This window comes from Bos grunniens, chromosome 2 (assembly GCF_055505025.1).
Source record: "Bos grunniens cultivar Pamir isolate PY7600 chromosome 2, Bosgru_T2T1.0, whole genome shotgun sequence".
NCBI lineage: Eukaryota > Metazoa > Chordata > Mammalia > Artiodactyla > Bovidae > Bos > Bos grunniens.
The window spans coordinates 92,153,879-92,173,922 of NC_141166.1; the positions used below are offsets into that span (position 1 = coordinate 92,153,879).

At 35.0% G+C, this 20,044-nt stretch overlaps 1 protein-coding gene across 8 annotated transcripts in view; it reads left to right on the top strand.

The window, feature by feature from the left end:
* The window catches only part of RIF1 (replication timing regulatory factor 1), a 62,345-nt gene that overhangs the window by 25,093 nt on the left and 17,208 nt on the right, over positions 1 to 20,044 (top strand). For all 8 annotated transcript variants that reach the window (XM_086353374.1, XM_086353356.1, XM_086353384.1 and 5 more), the window contains exons 19-29: positions 1,587 to 1,694; positions 2,035 to 2,184; positions 11,105 to 11,204; positions 13,144 to 13,408; positions 14,588 to 14,630; positions 15,519 to 15,721; positions 16,261 to 16,360; positions 17,469 to 17,588; positions 18,585 to 18,736; positions 19,639 to 19,719; positions 19,801 to 19,855. In XM_086353374.1, the coding sequence (XP_086209500.1) occupies positions 1,587 to 1,694; positions 2,035 to 2,184; positions 11,105 to 11,204; positions 13,144 to 13,408; positions 14,588 to 14,630; positions 15,519 to 15,721; positions 16,261 to 16,360; positions 17,469 to 17,588; positions 18,585 to 18,736; positions 19,639 to 19,719; positions 19,801 to 19,855 (1,377 nt within the window). The remainder of the gene's footprint in view (positions 1 to 1,586; positions 1,695 to 2,034; positions 2,185 to 11,104; positions 11,205 to 13,143; positions 13,409 to 14,587; positions 14,631 to 15,518; positions 15,722 to 16,260; positions 16,361 to 17,468; positions 17,589 to 18,584; positions 18,737 to 19,638; positions 19,720 to 19,800; positions 19,856 to 20,044) is intronic.

A 20,044-nucleotide genomic window follows, 5' to 3' on the forward strand; every position in this document is an offset into this window, starting at 1 on the left:
TGCATGTTTTCTCTCAAGTTTAGTACCTTGTCTTTTTTTTCTTTCTTTGTTATATAGCACATGAGTATATGAATAGAAATTTGTATTTGAATGGAAGATATTACATATTTTATCTGTGGGATTGGTTAATTTTCTGTTCTTTAAATTACTTGATTTCTTTTCATTGTGTTTCTGCCTTATTCAAAAAAGTGTAACTTAGTGGGGACTAAATAGTCCATTTTCTCTTACGATTAGAAAGCCAGAAGGCTCACATGATAGATATGGATTTCCCTGTTTATATCTTGGATTCTTGCATTTGTGCTGTGGGGAATAATATGAATGTCTTGACTAAACTATATATGCTTAGATTTCTATGGCAAATCATGTTGGTGAACACCTCAAAGCCATATAGTAGTTCCTAAACCTTTAATTCTTGAGTTGACTGACCTTTACATTTAAATACTTTAAAAAGTGATAATATTGGCAAGGTATGGAGCTCAAGTTCTGTCACTGTTAATAGTTCATTAGCAGCTTTATCAATCTTTAATGGAATTATTCTTTGCGAAATAGTCTGTTATTACTTACAAATGGAGTGAAGACTCTGAAGAATTATGTGATTATACAGTAGCCCTTATTTTAGCTACTTGAGCCAACACTCCATTAAACATATTCCTTTGGAAGAACAAGATTTATGTTCCTAAATGGTTTCCTACAGTTTGAGGTCTGCTAGAGGCCATTTTTGGAGAAGGCAATGGCAGCCCACTCCAGTACTGTTGCCTGGAAAATCCCATGGGCGGAGGAGCCTGGTAGGCTGCAGTCCATGGGGTCGCGAAGAGTCGTACACGATTGAGTGACTTCACTTTCACTTTTCACTTGCATACATTGGAGAAGGAAATGGCAACCCACTCCAGGGTTCTTGCCTGGAGAATTCCAGGGACGGGGGAGCCTGGTGGGCTGCTGTCTATGGGGTCGCACAGAGTCAAACACAACTGAAGTGACTTAGCAGCAGCAGCAGAGGCCATTTTTATAAGTCCTTGCTTGAGTCTTACCTTCTGCGTATAGTAAAAGTTTGTGGAATCACCTCTGGGATTCTTTTTTAGGACTTAAAACACAGTATATTGTTTCCCAGGGTTGCTTGAGAGACTACCACAAACTGGTGGCTTAAATCAACAGGAACTTATTTTTTAAAGCTCTTGGGGCCGGAATTTCAATAGTAAGATGTTGGCAGATTTGGTTTCTTCTGGAGCTGTAAAAGAGAGTGTGTTCCATGCTTCTCTTAGCGTCCAGCAATTGTTGATATTGTGAATCCACCACTCCAATCTCAGCCTATCTTCACATGGCGTTCTTCCAAGTATCTTCTATTAAACTTCCTCTTTTATAAGGACACCAGTTATTGGATTAGAGCGTGCCTTAAGTCAGCATGACTTCTTTATTGCATGATTACACCTGCAAGGACCCTAATTTCAAAGAGTACAGAGGTTAGGAGTTCACCATCTGTTTTAACATCTCGACGTTGGGGAGCATGATTCTTACTACATGTGATAAGATGTCACTATTTAGGACTAGAATTAGATGGTGATTTGTCTAACTTCATTTTCTTTTTTCAGACCAATGAAGTGAATCAAGGGGATGCCTTAGAACATAATTTCAGTGCTATCTATGGTGCACTGATTTTGCCAATAAACCATATTTTTCCAGCACAAAAAATTCCAGTGGTAAGGCAAATTTTTACTTGAGGAATTTGCGGTTTTTAAATATTATGTTACTCTTTGTAATGAACTTCTATAAGACTTTCTTATGACTTATAATCAGCTTAGGAGAAAGGAAAGTGGTGGAGAGAGTGAAGTTCCTCTTCACCTTTGTTAATTGCTGGTATTGTGGTATTACTACAGTTTTTCGGTTAGAGCTCTGGGAATGTGGGCAGACTTATTACCCTGTGCTAGTCTCTTCTGACACCTTAAGTGTTACTGTGTTTTTAAAATGTTAAAGATGTATTCTATTAAGTTACTTGATATATAGGTACACATTTTCTAAGTTTTTTTTTATTATTGTTAGGTCACCATGAAGACCTTACTTAAAACTTGGTCAGAATTATATAGAGCATTTGCTCGCTGTGCAGCTTTGGTGGCAACTGCGGAAGAGAATTTATGCTGTGAGGAATTTTGTTCCAAGATAATGTCCAGTTTGGAAGATGAAGGCCTTTCAGTGAGTTTATTCTGATACCGACCTTTTTTGTATTTAAAGTAAATTCAAGTAAATAGAGATAATGTTTATGAACTATCATTAACTAATGCTTTTAGTTTATAAGTAATGAAGTTAAGGTATAAAACAGGTAACAGCTTTGCGAGACAATTTTGTGTCATTGGACTCTAAGGTCCATGTATCAGGACCACTTGATGGTGATGTGCTTTTACTACTCTGGTGTGCCTTTGCCATTCTAGATGAACAGTACAAGGACTTTGCCATCCTATATCTTGTTTTTTCATACCTGTTAGCTTTTTTGTTTAAATCTTTTAATTAAAAGATAATTGCTCTACAATATAGTGTTGGTTTCTGCCACATTCAACATGAATCAGCCATAGGTATACATAGGTCTCTTCCCTCTTGAACCTCCTTCCGCCTCCCATGCATCTTCAGTTGTTACTGAGCCCTGGTTTGAGTTTCCTGAGTCATTCAGCAAATTCCCACTGCTATCTAATTTACATATGATAGTGTATATGTTGGGCTTCCCAGGGAACCTGCCTGCTAGTGCATGTAATGTAAGAAATGTGGTTTGATTCCTGGGTCAGGAAGATCCCTGGGAGGAGGACATGGCAACCCACTCCAGTATTCTTGCCTGAAAAATCCCATGGACAGAGTCTGGCGGGCCCAGACTGTTCATAGGGTTGTAAAGAGTTGCACACAACTAAAGCGACTTAGCACAATATATATGTTTTCATGTTACTCTCTCTGTTCATCCCACATTCTCCTTCCCCACAACCTTGTCCATAAATCTGTTCTCTACATGTGCATCTCCATTACTGCCCTGCAAATAGCTTCATCAGTACCATCTTCTAGATTCCATATATATGCACTAATGTATGATATTTGTTTTTCTGTTTCTAACGTACTTCACTCTGTATAATAGGCTCTAGGTTCATCCACCACATTAGAACTGACTCAAATATGTTCCTTTTTATGGCTGAGTAGTATTCCATTGTATATATGTACCACAGCTTCTTTATCCATTCATTTGTCTATGGACATCTAGTTTGCTTCTGTTTCCTAGCTATTGTAAATAGTGCTGCAGTGATGTGTCTTTTTGAGTTTTGGTTTCCTCAGGATATATGCCTAGTAATGGGATTGCTGGGTCATATGGTAGTTTTATAACTAGTTTTGTTTTTTTTTTTTTTACTTGGAAGATAATTATAATATTGCAATGGTTTTTGCCATACATGAACATTAATTGGCCATACACGTGGCCCACCCCCCCATCCTGAACCCGCCCCCACCTCCCTCCCCACCCTGTCCCTCTAGGTTGTCCCAGAGCACCAGCTTTGGGTGCCCTGCTTCATGCATCAAACTCACATGGGTCATCTGTTTTGCATATGATAGTGTATATATTTCAATGTTACTCTCTCAGATCATCCAGTCATTGCCTTCTGCTGAGTCCAAAAGTCTCTTCTTTACATCTGTGTTGTCTTTGCTGCCATGAAAGTAGAATTGTCGACACTGTCTTTCTAAATTTCATATATATGTGTTAATATAGAATATTTTTCTTGCTGTTTCTGACTTCACTTTGTATAGTAGGCTCCAGGTTCGTCATCCTCATTAGAACAGACTCATATGCGTTCCTTTTTATAATTGAGTAATACTCCATTGTGTCTGTATACCACAACTTTCTTATCCATTCATCTGCCAAAGGACTCTAGGTTGCTCTTTCAATTCTGATTTCCTCAGAATATATGCCCAGCAGTAGCATTGCTGGGTCGTGCGGCAGTTCTGGTCGTGCGGCAGTTCTGTTCCCAGATTTTTGAGGAATCTCCACACTATTCTCCACAGTGGCTGTATCGGTTTGCATTTGCACCAATAGTGTAAGAGGGTTTCCTCTTCTCCAAACCCTCTCCAGCATTTATTGTTTGTAGACTTTCTGATGATGGCAGTTCTGATCTGTGTACAATGATGTCTCATGGTGGTTTTGATTTGCATTTCTCTAATAGTGATGTTGAGCATCTTTCATGTATTTATTAGCCATCTGTATGTCTTCTTTGAAAAAATGTCTGTTTAGGTCTTTTGCCCACTTTCTGATTGGGTTCTTTTTTTTGGTATTGGGCTGCTTGTGTATTTTGGAGATTAATTATTTGCCAGTTGTATATGCTGTTATTTTCTCCCATTCTGAGGACTGTCTTTTCACCTTGCTTACAGTTTTCCTGCAAAAGCTTTTAAGTTTAATTAGGTCCCATTTGTTTATTTTTGTTTTTATTTCTGTTTCTCTGGGAGGTGGGTCATAGAAGATCTTGCTATGATTTATGTCATCAAGTGTTCTGCCTTTGTTTTCCTCTAAGAGTTTTTGAGTTTCTGGTGTTACATTTAGGTGTTTAATACATTTTGAATTTATTTTTGTGTGGTATTAGAAAATGTTCTAGTGTCACTCTTCTACATGCAATTGATCAGTTTTCCCAGCACCACTTGTTGAAGAGATTGTCTTTTCTCCATTGTACACTTTTGCCTCCTTTGTCAAAGGCTTCCCTGGTGGCTCAGACGGTAAAGCGTCTGCCTGCAGTGTGGGAGACCCAAGTTCAATCCCTGTGTTGGGAAGATCCCCTGGAGAAGGAAATGACAACCCACTCCAGTACTCTTGCCTGGAGAATTCCATGGACTGAGAGGCTCCTCAGAGCCTGGTAGGCTACAGTCCATGGAGTCTCAAAGAGTCGGATATGACTGAGCAACTTCACTTTTGTCAAAGGTATGGTGTCCATAGGTGTATCGGTTTATCTCCAGACTTTGTTTTGTTCCATTGATGTATATTTCTGTCTTTGTGCCAGTACTACACTGTAGCTTTGTAGTGTAGTCTGAAGTCAGGAAGGTTGATTCCTCCAGCTCCATTCTTCTTCCTAGAGGATTGCTTTGGATATTCAGGGTCTTTTGTGTCTCCATATAAATTGTGAAATTTTTTTGTTTAAAAAAAAAAAATTGAATTTAATCTATAGATTGCTTTGGGTAGTATATTCATTTTCACTATATTGATTCTTCCAATCTAAGAACATGGTATATTTCTCCATCTGTTTGTGTCATCTTTGATTTCTTTCATCAGTGTTTTGTAGTTTTCTGTATACAGGTTTTTTGTTTCTTTAAGTTAATGTATTCCTAAGTATTTTATTCTTTCTGTTGCAGTGGTGAGTGGTGTTGTTTCCTTAATGTCTTTTTCTGATTTTTCATTGTAAGCATATAGGGATGCAAGGGATTTCTATGTATTAATTTTATATCCTGTGACTTTACTGTATTTGTGGATTAGCTCTAGTAATTTTCTGGTGGCATCTTTAGGGTTTTCTATGTAGAGGATCATGTCATCTGCAAATAGTTTTACTACTACTTTTACAATCTGAATTCCTTTTATTTCTTCTCTGATTGCTGTGGCTAGGACTTCCAAAACTGTTGAACAGTAGTGGTGAGAGTGGGCACCCTTGTCTTGTTCCTGATTTTAGAGTAAAAGCTTTCCTTTTTTTCACCATTGAGGATAATGCTTGCTGTGGGTTTGTCATATCTGGCTTTTATTATGTTGAGGTGTGTTCCTTCTGTGCCTGTTTTCTAGAGAGTTTTTATCATAAATGGGTTTGAATTTTTTCAAAGGCTTTCTCTGCATCTATAGAAATAATCACGTGGTTTTTATCTTTCAATTTATTAATATGGTGTATCACATTGATTTTGCACATATTGAAGAATCCTTGTATCTCTGGAATAAAGCCTGCTTGGTCATGATGTATGATCCTTTTAATATGTTGTTGGATTCTGTTTGCTCGAATTTTGTTGATTTTTGCATCTATGTTTATCAGTGATACCAGCCTGTAGTTTTCTCTTTTTTGTGTGGCATCTTTTATTTGGTATCAGGGTGATGGTGGCCTCATAGAATGAGTTTGGGCGTTTTCCTTCCTCTGCAATTTTCTGGAAGAGTTTGAGTAGGATAGGTGTTAGCTCTTCTCTAAATTTTTGGTAGAATTAACCTGTGAAGCCATCTGATCCTGGGCTTTTGTTTGTTGGAAGATACGGTTTCGATTTCTGTGCTTGTGATTTGTTTAAATTTTATATTTGTTCCTGGTTCAGTTTTGGAAGGTTATACTTTTCTAAGAATTTGTCCATTTCTTCCATGTTGTGCATTTTATGGGCATATAGTTGCTCATAGTAGTGTCTTAGGTTCCTTTGTATTTCTGTGTTGTGATTTCTCCATTTTCATTTCTAATTTTATTGATTTGAGATTTTTTCCTTTTTGTCTTGATGAGTATGGCTAATGGCTTATCTATTTTATTTTCTCAAAGAACCAGCTTTTAGTTTTATTGATCTTTGCTATAGTCTCCTTTTTTTTTTTTTTTTTCCCCATTTATTTCTGCTCTGAATTTTATGATTTCTTTCCTTCTACTAACTGGGTTTTTTTTTGTTGTTGTTGTTGTTCTTTTTCTAGTTGCTTTTAGTGTAAGGTTAAGTTGTTGATTTGGTATTTCTCTGGTTTCCTGAGGTAGCCTTTGTATTGCTATGAACTTCCCGCTTAGCACTTTAACTGAATCACATAGGTTTGGGGTTGTTGTGTTTTCATTATCATTTGTTTCTATGCCTGTTTTGATTTCCTTAGTGATCCTTATTAAGTGTGTTATTTAGCCTCCATGTTTGTGTTTTTTACATTTTTTTCCTGGTAGTTGATAGTCTAATCTTACAGCATTGTGATCAGAAAAAATGCTTGAAATTATTCACTTTTTAGAAATTTACCAGGGCTTGATTTGTGGTCCAGGATGTGGCCTGTCCTGGAGGATGTTCCATGTGCAGTGAGAAGAAGTATGTATCACAGCTTCTTTATCCATTCATCTGTCTATGGACATCTAGTTTGCTTCTTTGTACTAGCTAATGTAAATAGTGCTACAGTAAACATTGGGGTTCAGTTCAGTGTCTCAGTCGTGTCTGACTCTTTGCGACCCCATGGACTGCAGCACACCGCACCCTGTTCATCACCAACTCCTGGAGTTTACTCAAACTCATGTCCATTGAGTTGGTGATGCCATCCAACCATCTCATCCTCTGTCATCCCCTTCTCCTCCTGCCTTCAATCTTTCCCAGCATCAGGGTCTTTTCAGATGAGTCAGTTCTTTGCATTAGGTGGCCAAGTATTGGAGTTTCAGCTTCAGCATCAGTCCTTCCAATGAATATTCAGGCCTGATTTCCTTTAGGATGGACTGGTTGGATCTCCTTGCAGTCCAAGGGATTCTCAAGAGTCTTCTCCAACACCACAGTTCAAAAGCGTCAATTCTATGGCGCTCAACTTGCTTTATGGTCCAATTCTCACAACATTGGGATAGATGTGACTTTTTTAGTTTTGGTTTCCTCAGGATATATGACTAGTACTGGGTTTGCTGGGTCATAATGATAGTTTTATTCCTAGTTTTTTAAGGAGTCTCCTTAAAAAACTTGTATCTTAAAAACAAGTCACATAGTGACTATATCAATTTACATTCCCGCCAACAGTTTAAGAAGCTTCCCTTTTCACTACACCCTCTCCAGCATTTATTGTTTGTAGAGTTTTTGGTGCTGGCCATTCTGACTCATGTGAGGTGATACCTCATTGTAGTTTTGATTTTCATTTCTCTAATAATGAGCAGTGTTGAGGATCTTTTCATGTGTTTATTAGCCATCCATATGTTTTCTTTGGAGAAATGTCTGTTTAGGTCTTTTTCCCACTTTTTAATTGGGTTTTTCTGGTGTTGAGTTGTATGAGCTGGTTGTATACTTTGGAAATTCTTTGTCAGTTGTTTCATTTGCTGCTATTTTCACCCATTCTGAATGTTGTCTTTTCATCTTGTTTATAGCTTCCTTTGCTGTGCAAAAGCTTTTAAGTTTAATTACGTCTCACTTGTTTGTTTTTATTTCCATTACTTTGGGAGGTGGGTCATAGAGGATCTTTCTGTGATTTATTTGTCTTACAGTGTTCTGCCTATGTTTTCCTCTATGAGTTTTATAGTTTCTGCTCTTACATCTCAGTTCAGTTCAGTTCAGTCGCTCAGTTGTGTCCGACTCTTTGCGACCCCGTGAATCGCAGCACGCCAGGCCTCCCTGTCCATCACCAACTCCCAGAGTTCACTCAGACTCACGTCCATTGAGTCGGTGATGCCATCCAGCCATCTCATCCTCTGTCGTCCCCTTCTCCTCCTACCCCCAATCCCTCCCAGCATCAGAGTCTTTTCCAATGAGTCAACTCTTCACATGAGGTGGCCAAAGTACTGGAGTTTCAGCTTTAGCATCATTGCTTCCAAAGAAATCCCAGGGCTGATCTTTATAATTGGTCTTTCATTTAGGTCTTTAATATACCTATTAGCTTTTTAAAGTCTGTCCTTTGAAAGTTTGTGGTCTTAAAAATGTAGGTTGCTATTCACACCTTTCCCTTACTCTATAAAAAGAATAACTGGTGTCAGCAGTTTGATATGTATCATTCTAGAATAAACCAATAAGTTACATATTTATATGCACATATATATGTGAATACAGTGTTCTTTCCATTTGAAATTTATTTTATTTATTACTCTGAAGTGTGCCATTTTTTTTATTTGAAAAGATTTCTAGTCCTTGATAGTGGTTACCCTGCTGAGAAGAGTAGAGATAGTTATAATGTGTCAGTTCTGATTATGGGCTTTTGATATCATGGTATTTGGCAGAGTGGCTTTAAAAGTGTGCTGTTACTGGCCACAGAGACAGTGAACTTGTTGAATGTTTTTGTGATTTTTAGGGAAAAGCTTGACCCTTGGTTTTTGCTTTTAAATTCTTATCTTGGATGGACTTACATTTTGTTCTCTTCTGAAGAAATTTAGAATCTTCCTAAATTTTATAAAATACCCTGTTGGGATTTTGCTCGGCATGATTGGTTATATTGCATTCAGAGATTAATTTGGAAAATAATTTCTATCTTTATAACATTGAGTTTTTCTGTTCAGAAATATTTTTTTTAGTTCTAAACTGAACCTAGCTTGCTTGATTTGGGGGTTTTATAGTTGTTTTATCTAGTTTTATCTAGTATAAATGGTCTCTTCCCTGCCTATACTTGGTTACTACTGGCATATATGAAATCTCTTGTCAATATACATTTCTGTATATTAACACAGTTTTGTGTCCTTGAGATTCTCTTCTTGGTCACAGTGAAATTCTTTTAAAACATTGTAGATTAGTGTTTTAAGATTTTTTGCAGATACCTTCATTTGTGAGATTGGAGTTCCTCATTGTCCAATTTTTATATTGTAGAAATGATAAACATGTGACTAATAACATCTTGTCAAATATATAACCAATTAGTTAAAAGTTTTAGGTTCCAGAAAATTTTTTATCACAGCTCTGAAGTTAAACATAGGCTCATTTGTTCCCTTTTCTGTAAAGTTTTTCTACAAAATACACATCTAAGACTTGTTATTTTTGTTACTGCTGCTGTTGCAAATTCATCATTTGATACTAATTTTAGTATTATCAACCTGTTTTTTAGTTTAAGTTTAGGATTTTCTTTTTACCTTTGGAATTTAGACATCTCACCAAGGTTGTGTCTTGAGGCATCTTTTAAAATCGTTCTGTTAAGTATTTGGTGGATCTTTTCAGTTTAAGGAGCTGTGCCTTCATCTGAGGAAAAAGTGCTGAGGTCTTCAGGTGTCATCCTCTGTGTCTCTTCTTTCTCTGTATCTCTCTGTGTTTTGCTTTATTTCTGGTCCTGCTTTCTGGGAGCTTGATATTTCTGTGTCCATCTTTCGGTTTAAACGCTGAAGTGTTTGATAATTTTAATTTTACATTTAATGTTTTTAAGTGAATATGATTTCCTCTTACATTTGAGAGTATTTTATTTTCTTCTGTTTCTGTTATTGCCTCTTTCCTTGTTGATTAGTTCTGTTCGTATTTAACACACCTTCTTCATATTTGACAATAAAGGCTAATGTTGAGCAATATTATTAGCTGGAATGTGTTTCCTAACCCAGGAGAGAACTCCTGTTTATCTGGCTTTGATAGCAAATTGTAGTTATAAGGAAGCTTTGCCTTGTAATTGTGATCAAGATGGAAGCATCTAGATCTTTCATGTCTTTTCTGTAGGGGTGTGTAGATTGTCATTTGGACTGAACCTTCCATGTGGTATTCATAGGTTAACAGGCCAGCAGGGCTCTCCCTTCCCCTTCTTGGTTCTTAACATCCACTGGGGAAGGTTGTCTTTGGCAGACCTGTGAATTAGTCCAGTGAATTGGAGAAGTGAACAGTATTGGAGAATAAAGGAAGGGCAATTGTATAGAACTGTAATTTCAGTAGTCTTTTACCCGTATGGTTTTTCTAATAACGATCAGATCTTTTTCTCAGAACCCTCCCTATGTCTTGTTACTCAGTTTCTTCTATGAAAGCTCACTGCGTTTTTTTGTTTTGTTTTTGTTTTGAGATGTTCTTGACTGGTGGTACTGGGATTTCCTTTGTTCTGTTTCATTTGGATCTGAGGAAGGAGATGGAAAGAATATCAGGGAGCTTAGCAACTTTTTTATGTTTGGTTTTTATGGGTTTAGTGAACACTTCCATTTCAGTATTGAGGGAAAAAAAGGTATAGTATTGAATACTTGGCACACAGCAGATAACTAGGAAATAGTTATCTGGAGAAGGAAATGGCAACCCACTCAAGTGTTCCTGCCTGTAGAATTCCGTGGGTGGAGGAGCCTGGCAGGCTGCAGTCCATGGGGTCACAAAGAGTTGAACACAACTAAGGACTAACACACACACACATACAGTTAATGTGTCTTAAATGGCATAAACTATGGTGTGTGTTACTATATGTCATACATGGGAGTTAAAGTTATATTTTTTATTCATGCTTACAAGTTTTATAAACCATGCCATTAGTTAAAAGGTTGTCATGCAATACCTAACTGTTCTTTTCCAGAATTTATTGTTCTTGGATAGGATCACTCATATTATTACTGTAATGGTTGATTGCATCGACTTTTCACCATATAATATTAAATATCAACCCAAAACTAAATGTAAGTATTTTATTCATTCAGTATAAGCAAGGCTGTCTGAACTGTATCAGGGTATATCCTAATAGCTTTCCCATCTAATTTTACCTACTTTTAATGTTATATAACCATGTTATTTTGCTAGTTCACATGCTGCTCTCTTTCTCTCTCTCGATGTATCTCTCTCACCCACCCCTGCAGTGTATAACCCCTTTTTATGATGCAGAAACAAATTTTGTCCTATGTAGAGATTGCCTAATAATACAGATGATTTTACTTACTCCATCTGGTTACAAGGGATTATCTGGACAAAAAGCTTGAACTTAGTTAAAATGTTCTTATTTGATAGCCTTATCTGAAATGATCATTGAATTGATGTTAAACTGCATAGAAAATCATGGCAGTGGTTAATTGGTTATGGTTTTACAGGAAATGTAAAATGACTCTAAAAGTGTAACACAGTTTTTACTGTATAAAATTCAGCAATTGAAATCTTAAATCTTATTTTCATAACTATATGCCTTGATTAATTCTAAATTATATTATGAGCTGTTAATGTACTAATTGGTTCTTTGAAATTATATATTTTCTACCAATGATTATATATTATCATACTGAATAGAAAAGAACCTTCTAGTTACAAGAAGTATTTTGTTTAAAGGTTACTTTTCCTGTTTAAAGAGTGGGAACATACTCAATTTTCCTTTAATAAGATCTTTCTTTGAATTAGTGTAAAGATTTCTAGAACATAAAATATTTGCAGGGCTTTTTGGGGTGGGGGTAGTTTTTTGGTGTTTCATTTTTACAGTAATATAGAGAAACTTGTTTGGTAATTAAAGCATCCCAGCCTCAAGCCACAGAAATAGATTTTTTTCTTTAGTCTTAGTCCCCTTTCAGTAATCTAATTACCTCTTTGTCAGGAAAATTAAAATTCTCTAAATATAGAAAGGTTATATAGCAAATGATATCAGAATATATTTTTTAAGCCCCTGAAGTTTGATAAGGCATAGATGATGATCCCGTTGTTGAAAGTTTTACATGTTTTGTTAACTTCTGAAAAATAAGAATTAACTGAATATCATTTCTATCCATGATCTATAAACCCAGAATTAGAAATGTTTTTTGTTTTCAATCCTTATCTTGCAAGAGGTGTTCCTGGCTATTGAAATTTATTGAAACTAGGGGAAAAATCTAAAAACTGCCAGCACAAGCTGAGAGCAAACAAAATTTACAAATAGTTGAAATAAAATTGTTATTATTCATAAATATGCATCAGGATCACTTTGAGAGTTTTTGATAATTTTTACTTTGTAATTTGTTTTAGAGAAACATTGCAAAAATTAAACACAGATACTACTTTTTACTAGGGTTCCTCAGTTGATGCTTTTGCCTTATTTTCACCCCCACCCCCTTTTCTACTTTTATTTCCTAGAACATTTCACAGCACTTGTAAGACAAGTCTTTGATCTAAAATATTTCCCAAGTCTTATCTTTCATGACCATTAGAAGTGAAGTAAAGGCAAGGTTAGATTTTGAAGGTCTCTCAATTGGGGTTTGTCAGTATTTCCTCAATATTAGATTGAGATTTTATTTCTTTATGGGGATGCTACAGAAGTAATTCGGTGTTTTCTTATCAGTGCATTATGTCAACAGGCATGTAAGTCAGTTTGTCCCACTATTGATAATGATAACATTTACTGTTTGATTAAGATCATATCTGTCGGTTTTGCACTATAAAATTCATTAGGAAACACAGTTAATAAATTAATGTTTTGTGGCAAGTTCTTTGAGACTTCATAAATATCTTGTTACTCAGCATACTTTGATTCATGAGTTACTCATCCATTGATGCTTCTTGCGTAAAACACTGTTTCCCAAAGTAGTGGATCATATTGTTTCATTTAATTACATTAGTTTGCTTTAATTACCATTAATTCTAAAAGCTGTCACTGTTTTATCTTAGCACCACAGAGACCTACAGATTGGTCCAAAAAGAAGAAGGAACCTTTAGGGAAGTTGGCTTCTTTAATTAAACTTATTGTGAGAGTGATCTATTCTTTTCACACACTGAGCCTCAAGGAAGTACATTCTGATACTCTCCTCACTATTGGCAACTCAATCACCAGCATTCTTTCCAATTTACTTGGACATATTTCTCTGCCTTCTATGATCCAGAAAATATTTGCAGCTTTAACAAGACCTCTGGCATTATTTTATGAAAACTCAAAGTAAGTATTTTGCCTTAATAGCTCTTAGACTTAAACATATATAACTAGATATGGGTAGCAAACTTGTTGTCATATCAGCTTTGTTGTTAAAGATCTTAATCTTTAAAGTTTACTGGAGTGGATAATATATGAAACTATGCTTTTGTTAAAAAGATAGCTCAAATAGTAAAATATGAGGTAGCAATTGGAAGTCCCTTTATTTTTCATTCTTAATCCAGCACAATTTTTACTTTAGTGCATCTCTTTACAGAATTGTTAATACAAAAAGCTTACATGTTAAATATATAATGTATATGACTTGACATACTGCTTAGCAGTTAAGTATATGATATTCACTTAACCTAAGTATCTCATTGTTTTTAATGTCTGCACAGGACTCCATGACACTTTACCCAATTTCCTGTTGGACATGTTTTCTAGTCTTTCCTCTCATAACTAACAATATTACAGGTCAATATATTTGTACATAAATCATTTGCCCACTATTCCTGCAGAACAGGGCTTAAAATGAAATTGTTGGTTCAAAAAGTATGTGCATTTAAATTTCTGAATTACTCTCCAGAAGTTTGTGTTGTTTTATATTACCCTTTGCATTTGAACCAAAGCAAGCAGTATATAAGAGAAAAACCACGAAAAAATCCCAACATATTTTAAAGAAGCATTTTGAGAGAATTCATCAGTGTTCTTTATAGCAAGCTTATGTGGTTCAGTAATAATACAGTCTGTTTTTCATAAACACAGAGGAAGCTTTAGGAACAGATTTAATGGAACTTCAAATTTATTAAATTTTTGCAAGTCTTTTTTAGTCCTTAAACTTCATAAAAATTCATTAAAAAGCATAAAAACGGGTGACTAGTAATAATACTTTGAGATCTATTCCAGATGTTTTTCTTTAACTCCTGTGTTAAAAGACAGGTTTGTTTCATGTTTAAAAACTTCATTAAAAAGCATAGAAACAGGTGACTAGTAGTAATACTTTGAGGTCTATTCCAGATGTTTTTCTTTAACTCCTGTATTAAAAGACATGTTTGTTTCATGTTTAATGTTTCCAGTTTGACATTTTTTGTTAAGTCTTTGGGCACCTTTTTATATCATTATACGTCTCAGTTTTGGGCTGCATTACAGTGTTTCTAGGTTTATGTTCTAAAATATAAATGGTACTCTTTGTTTTTCTTCTAGGCTTGATGAAGTTCCTAAAGTGTATAGTTGTATGAACAACAAGGTACAAATAGACATTGTTCATAAAACATACTTTCATGAAGAAAAGTTTTAGAATTTAAATGTCTCCCTTCAATATAATTCTGCTGATTATTTTAAAGGGATATCATTATGCTTTAATTTTAATGAACTTTTGATATGAAATGGGTATAATCCAAGGATCATTCATGATTTAATAATATTGCCTTAAATTCATATAACTCAACTACTCCTGTCTCATTCTTTTATGTGTGAAGGTAATTGGCTCCAAGGTTAGGCAACTATTAATCTCATAATTTATGTGAAAACAAATTTCTTCTGTTAATGTAAAATAAGCTTGAATTCAAGCTGTTCTATCAATAAAGTAAGTTCTTGTCAGCTTATAAAGAGTATTATATATTGAAGGTGATGAGAGCTTTTAAAAAGCCATTTGAGGACTTCCTGGTGGCTCCGTGGTAAAAAATCTGTCTGCCAATGCAGACGACATAGGTTCTGTCCCTTATCTGGGAAGATCCTGCATCCTGCAGAACATACAAGCCTGCATGCCACAGCTACTGAGCCAGTGCTCTAGAGCCCTGGAGCTCAATTACTGAGCCTACGTGCTGCAGCAGCTGAAGCCTGTGTGCCCTAGAGCTCGTGCTCCACAACAGAAGTCACCCCAATGAGAAACCCAAGCATCACAACTAGAGAGTAGCCCCCACCCATTCTGTGCAGCTAGAGAAAAGCCTGTGCAGCAACAAAGACGAAGCACAGCCAAAAATAAATCAATAAAAATTGTTTTAAAGTCATTTGAGTTTTAAAAATTGAAATAACGTACTCTGTGAGTTGTTTAGTATGCTTTGTGCTTTTGTTTTTTCTCTCTGAAAAGTAACATTTCTAAGTGTTACCCTAATGAACTTTTTCTTTTTCCTAGTTAGAAAAGCTACTAGGAGATATAATTGCTTGTCTACATGTCAGCTACACTGGAACTTACGACAGTGAACTTCTTGAACAGATCTCGCCATTATTATGCATAATATTTTCACACAAGAACAAACAGATAAGAAAACAAAGTGCTCAGTTCTGGAATGCCACATTTGCTAAAGTGACGATGTTGATTTATCCTGAGGAGTTAAAGTATGCTAACAATAAAACTTTATATAGTTACTCTGTTCTGATTATGTAAATTGACATTTTGGTTTTAACATAAATCCTTATGTAGAATCACTGTAGAGGATTTCCTAGTTAAAATATTCTTGTTTGGAGTACACGGTAATTATTAAAATTATTTGATCCTTTGCTTTGGTCCTTAGAATAAACTTAGTTTTAGAAACATAAAAAGCAGTTTCAAATTATGCTTAACAAAAGGAGTTTCCAACAAGGGGCAGGAAGCTGATGGCTGTTAAATCTAGCTGATATGTACTTAATGTAACAGTCTGCTCTTGTTTGAAATTTATGGTGAAAGTTTGAGAAGTTTTTAAAGAATAAAATTCAGAAACTGAAGAGTTTAGTGAAAAATTCTAATATTGTCTGTAAATTTCTCCTGGTTTTATGTATGTAGAGTAAGAAACAGTCTTAAGCTGGATGTGTTTTTATCACTTTAAAATTGTAATTGAACTGTTCTTAATGTGCCAACAGTACTACTTAATTCAAAGTATATTTACTTATATTTGAAGGCCAATACTGAAACAAGCCAAACAAAAATCTCTGCTTTTATTGCCTGGTTTGGAAAATGTTGAAATTATGGAGGAATCCAGTGGACCATATTCAGATATGGTAGGTTGAGGGGGGGGCGTTTTTGTTTACTTTTATGTGATGTTTGAGTGATTTATTGGATATCAGTGTAACTTTAAAAAGGACAGAAGCTTAAGACTGACTGAAGAGATAAAACCTGAACAGAAGAGTTCCACAACATAGGGGTTTTGCGTACAGTTAGTTGTGTGGCCTGGAAAACTTACAAATTAAAAGGCAGTAAATTTCACCATAGGTTCTCATGTAAATAATACCCAATTCTTATTCATTAATGATCTTTTATTTTAAAAAACTGACACCCCATGTATTGTTTTACAGAGGTCAGAATTATTAAGATATGGTTAAATGTTGCTTTGTAAAACTAGGACTTCTAGTTACTATTCCCCACCTAAGAGCTACACTTCATTTTCTCATTTCTTTCTGTTGAATCTCATTCCTTCTGTTAGAGAAACAAATCATTGATACCACATTTTCCATTTGGAACAAGGTTACTGTGGTTAATAATACTAGATGACTATAAAGATTAAGGAGTAAAGATAAAAGTATTATATACTCATCAGGTAGAACACTCTTAGACACTTTGTTCCTATTCAACAACAAAAGAGTCTAGCTATTATTTGTTTAGAACCTGTAAGAGAAAACATAGCTAAGTACTCTATTTAGTTTTATTTTTTGGATAAAATTAAAATTCTCATCAGAAAATTATCTAGACTTTTTGAGACTCATTCAGTGTAATATGGCTCAAAAAAACCATATAATCTGGTAGGAGGGCCTGATAGTATTTTCTGTCATGTATGTTTTATTGTTTAAAGTGTTATGGTTTGGGTTTTTCTGTTAAAAAAGTTTCCAGTAATAAGTGGGATATTTGAATCCTGTAATTTGTTTTTAGAATATTTATTTGGTATAGCTTATTTTAGAATTTATAAAATTAAATGATGCAAAACTAATGCTGTATAAGTTGGAGACACCAAATCTATTTGCTGTTACTGTATTAGACAATGGCTTTGTTTTCTTTGACATGATCTAGTAGATTTGAATACTCAAATTTGATATAAATATTACACTGTAATTACCAATGTGAAAAGGATAAATATTTGCACATAATGAAATTGTTTTATTTTTATAAAAACAGACAGAAAATTCCCAATTAAATATGAAGATAAGTGGCATGGAAAGAAAATCAAGTGGAAAAAGAGATTCTTTTTTGGCACAAACAAAGGATACAAAAGACAGTATGAAACCACCAGCTAAAGTATGTTTTTCCAAAGTGTATTTAATAGTACTCTTAATATTAATATATATACCAGCTTGAGAACATACAACTTCTAACTGGAAGAAAAAGCTGTTAAGGACTAAATAAAAGATGGGATTATAGGGAAATATAGTTTGGCCTAGAAAGACTATTAAGATGGTATGGAAATCTTGACACTTTGGGAGATGATTACTTCTTAGTAAAGTTAAATCTGCATAATACTAAGTGTTTATTTAGTATAATTACTCCAGGCAGTAACCCTCTTCAGATAGAATGAAACTAGATTTGAATAACTTAGGTAGGATGAAAGAATATTTTAGAGCTTCCTTTATTGACTAGAAAGAGAATGCCTACATAAGACATTTGTCATAACCTCATATATAAAACTAGATATCTAGTAGCTAGTGGCAAATTAACCAAGTTTCAGATAGTCTTTCTTCTAGGACCTCCAGTAAAGGGGTTATTCTAGAATCTTAAGACCATGGCTCTGGGAAAATGAAAGAAAAATATTTTTAAAGAATGTTTGACACAGTCTTGTAGCATTATAAAGTAAAATGGAAACAGCCGTGCTGCAATTGTGTAAAAGTGGCATTGGGTACCAATATTAGTATGTCGGGCATATGATTTTGGCAACTTTTACTTGAGTAGTTTGTGCTTCAACTTAAAATCACAGATGTACTTTTTCCCTGCCAAACCACTTGATTTCTGTGTGCTAGGCTGAAAAACATATTTGCCCATGCTTCCCTGGTAAGCACACATTTGCCTACTTCTTAAAGAGGTGTAATTTTATTTTCTGAGTATTTAATACAAGCAGAATGAAAAGAAAACTAGGGACATTGTACTAATTATAATTATCCAGGAATATCCTATAGGTTTGAACTTCAAACTTCCTAGTTATCATCAAAAACCATTATCAGAGTGCCAAAGAGAGATTGATTGATGTATTGGAAAATAATTTAGAAACTCAAAATGTGCATTTACTGTTTTAATTTCCAGTTGAAACTAGATTCTTCAACTCCAAAAGCAAAGGGTGAAATGCCTTTGGAAGAAGAAAAGTCTACTGACTTTGTGTTTATACCTCCAGAAGTAAAAGAAACAAAGGAAAGAATACTAACTGAACACCAGAAAGAAGTACTCAAAACAAAGAGGTTTGTAGTACTTTTATCTTGAATTGAGTTTTCTGTACTTACATTTAGATTTCATGCAGCAAACATAATTTTGAGTTTAGAACTAAGATACTGGTATATTGTACTGTATTTTAAATGTCAAAAAGATTGTACATGGCCATATTTCATAGTGTGTCGGGCTATCTTGAAATGCACCAAATGTTCCTAAACTGAATCCCTTTATTAAGGTCTTGAAAGATCAGGGAAATGGTTTCATGGAAAATCTGGGAAATAGGCATCTAAGACTTGATTTTATATTCTTAAAAGGTAACTAGATATAGAATTGTAAGCTTAATTGTAAGAATATCAAATATTGAAGTTGTTGTTTAGTGGCTAAGTCATGTCTGACTCTTTGCAACCCCAAAGACTGCAGCACGCCAGCCTTCCATGTCCTTCACTTCTCCCCAAGTTTGCTCCAAGTCATGTCCATTGTGTTGTTGATACCATCCATCCATCTCATCTTCTGTTGCCCCTTGTTTCTCCTGCCCTCAATCTTTCCCAGCATCAGGGTCGTTTCCAATGAGTCTGCTGTTTGTATCAGGTGGCCAAAGTATTGGAATTTCAGCTTCAGCATTAGTCCTTCCAATGAATATTCAGGGTTAATTTCCTTTAGAATTGAGTAGTTTGATCTCCTTGCTTTTCAGGGTACTCTCAAGGGGCTTCCCTGGTTGCTCAAGCAGTAAAGAATCTGCCTGCAATGCAGAAAATCTAGGTTTAATCCTTGAGTCGGAAAGATCCCCTGCAGAAGGAAATCAGTATTCTTGCATGGAGAATTCCATGGACAGAGAAGTCTGGTGGGCTACAGTTCATGTGGATGCAGTGTCAGACACGATTGAGAAACTTAATAGACACAATATTAAAGTTAGTCTTAAAATCTTTTTCAGGTGTGATATTCCTGCCATGTATAATAATCTGGATGTTTCACAAGATACTTTATTTTCTCAGTATAGTCAGGAAGAATCTATGTAAGTATAGAAATTGCTGAAGTAACTGATTTTCTGGTTCTTTATTAACAATATTCTAATTTGCACACTTATTTATTTCAGGGAAATTTCTACTTTAATTGAAAAATCAAAAGAAGACTCCAAGATGATATTTAAGGTATATTGTTATTTTCATATTTTGGGGTTTTTCAAATCAGCTTTCCATTATTGAGTCTCTTATATTAACGTTAAGATTTGTTCTGTAATGTCTTAACTCTCCTTAGCAGTCTTTAGCAGAATTATAGTTGTTTTATGTGTGGATCTGTATCTGTGTGAGTGCATGTTTGTTTAAATGTATTTGGCTTTA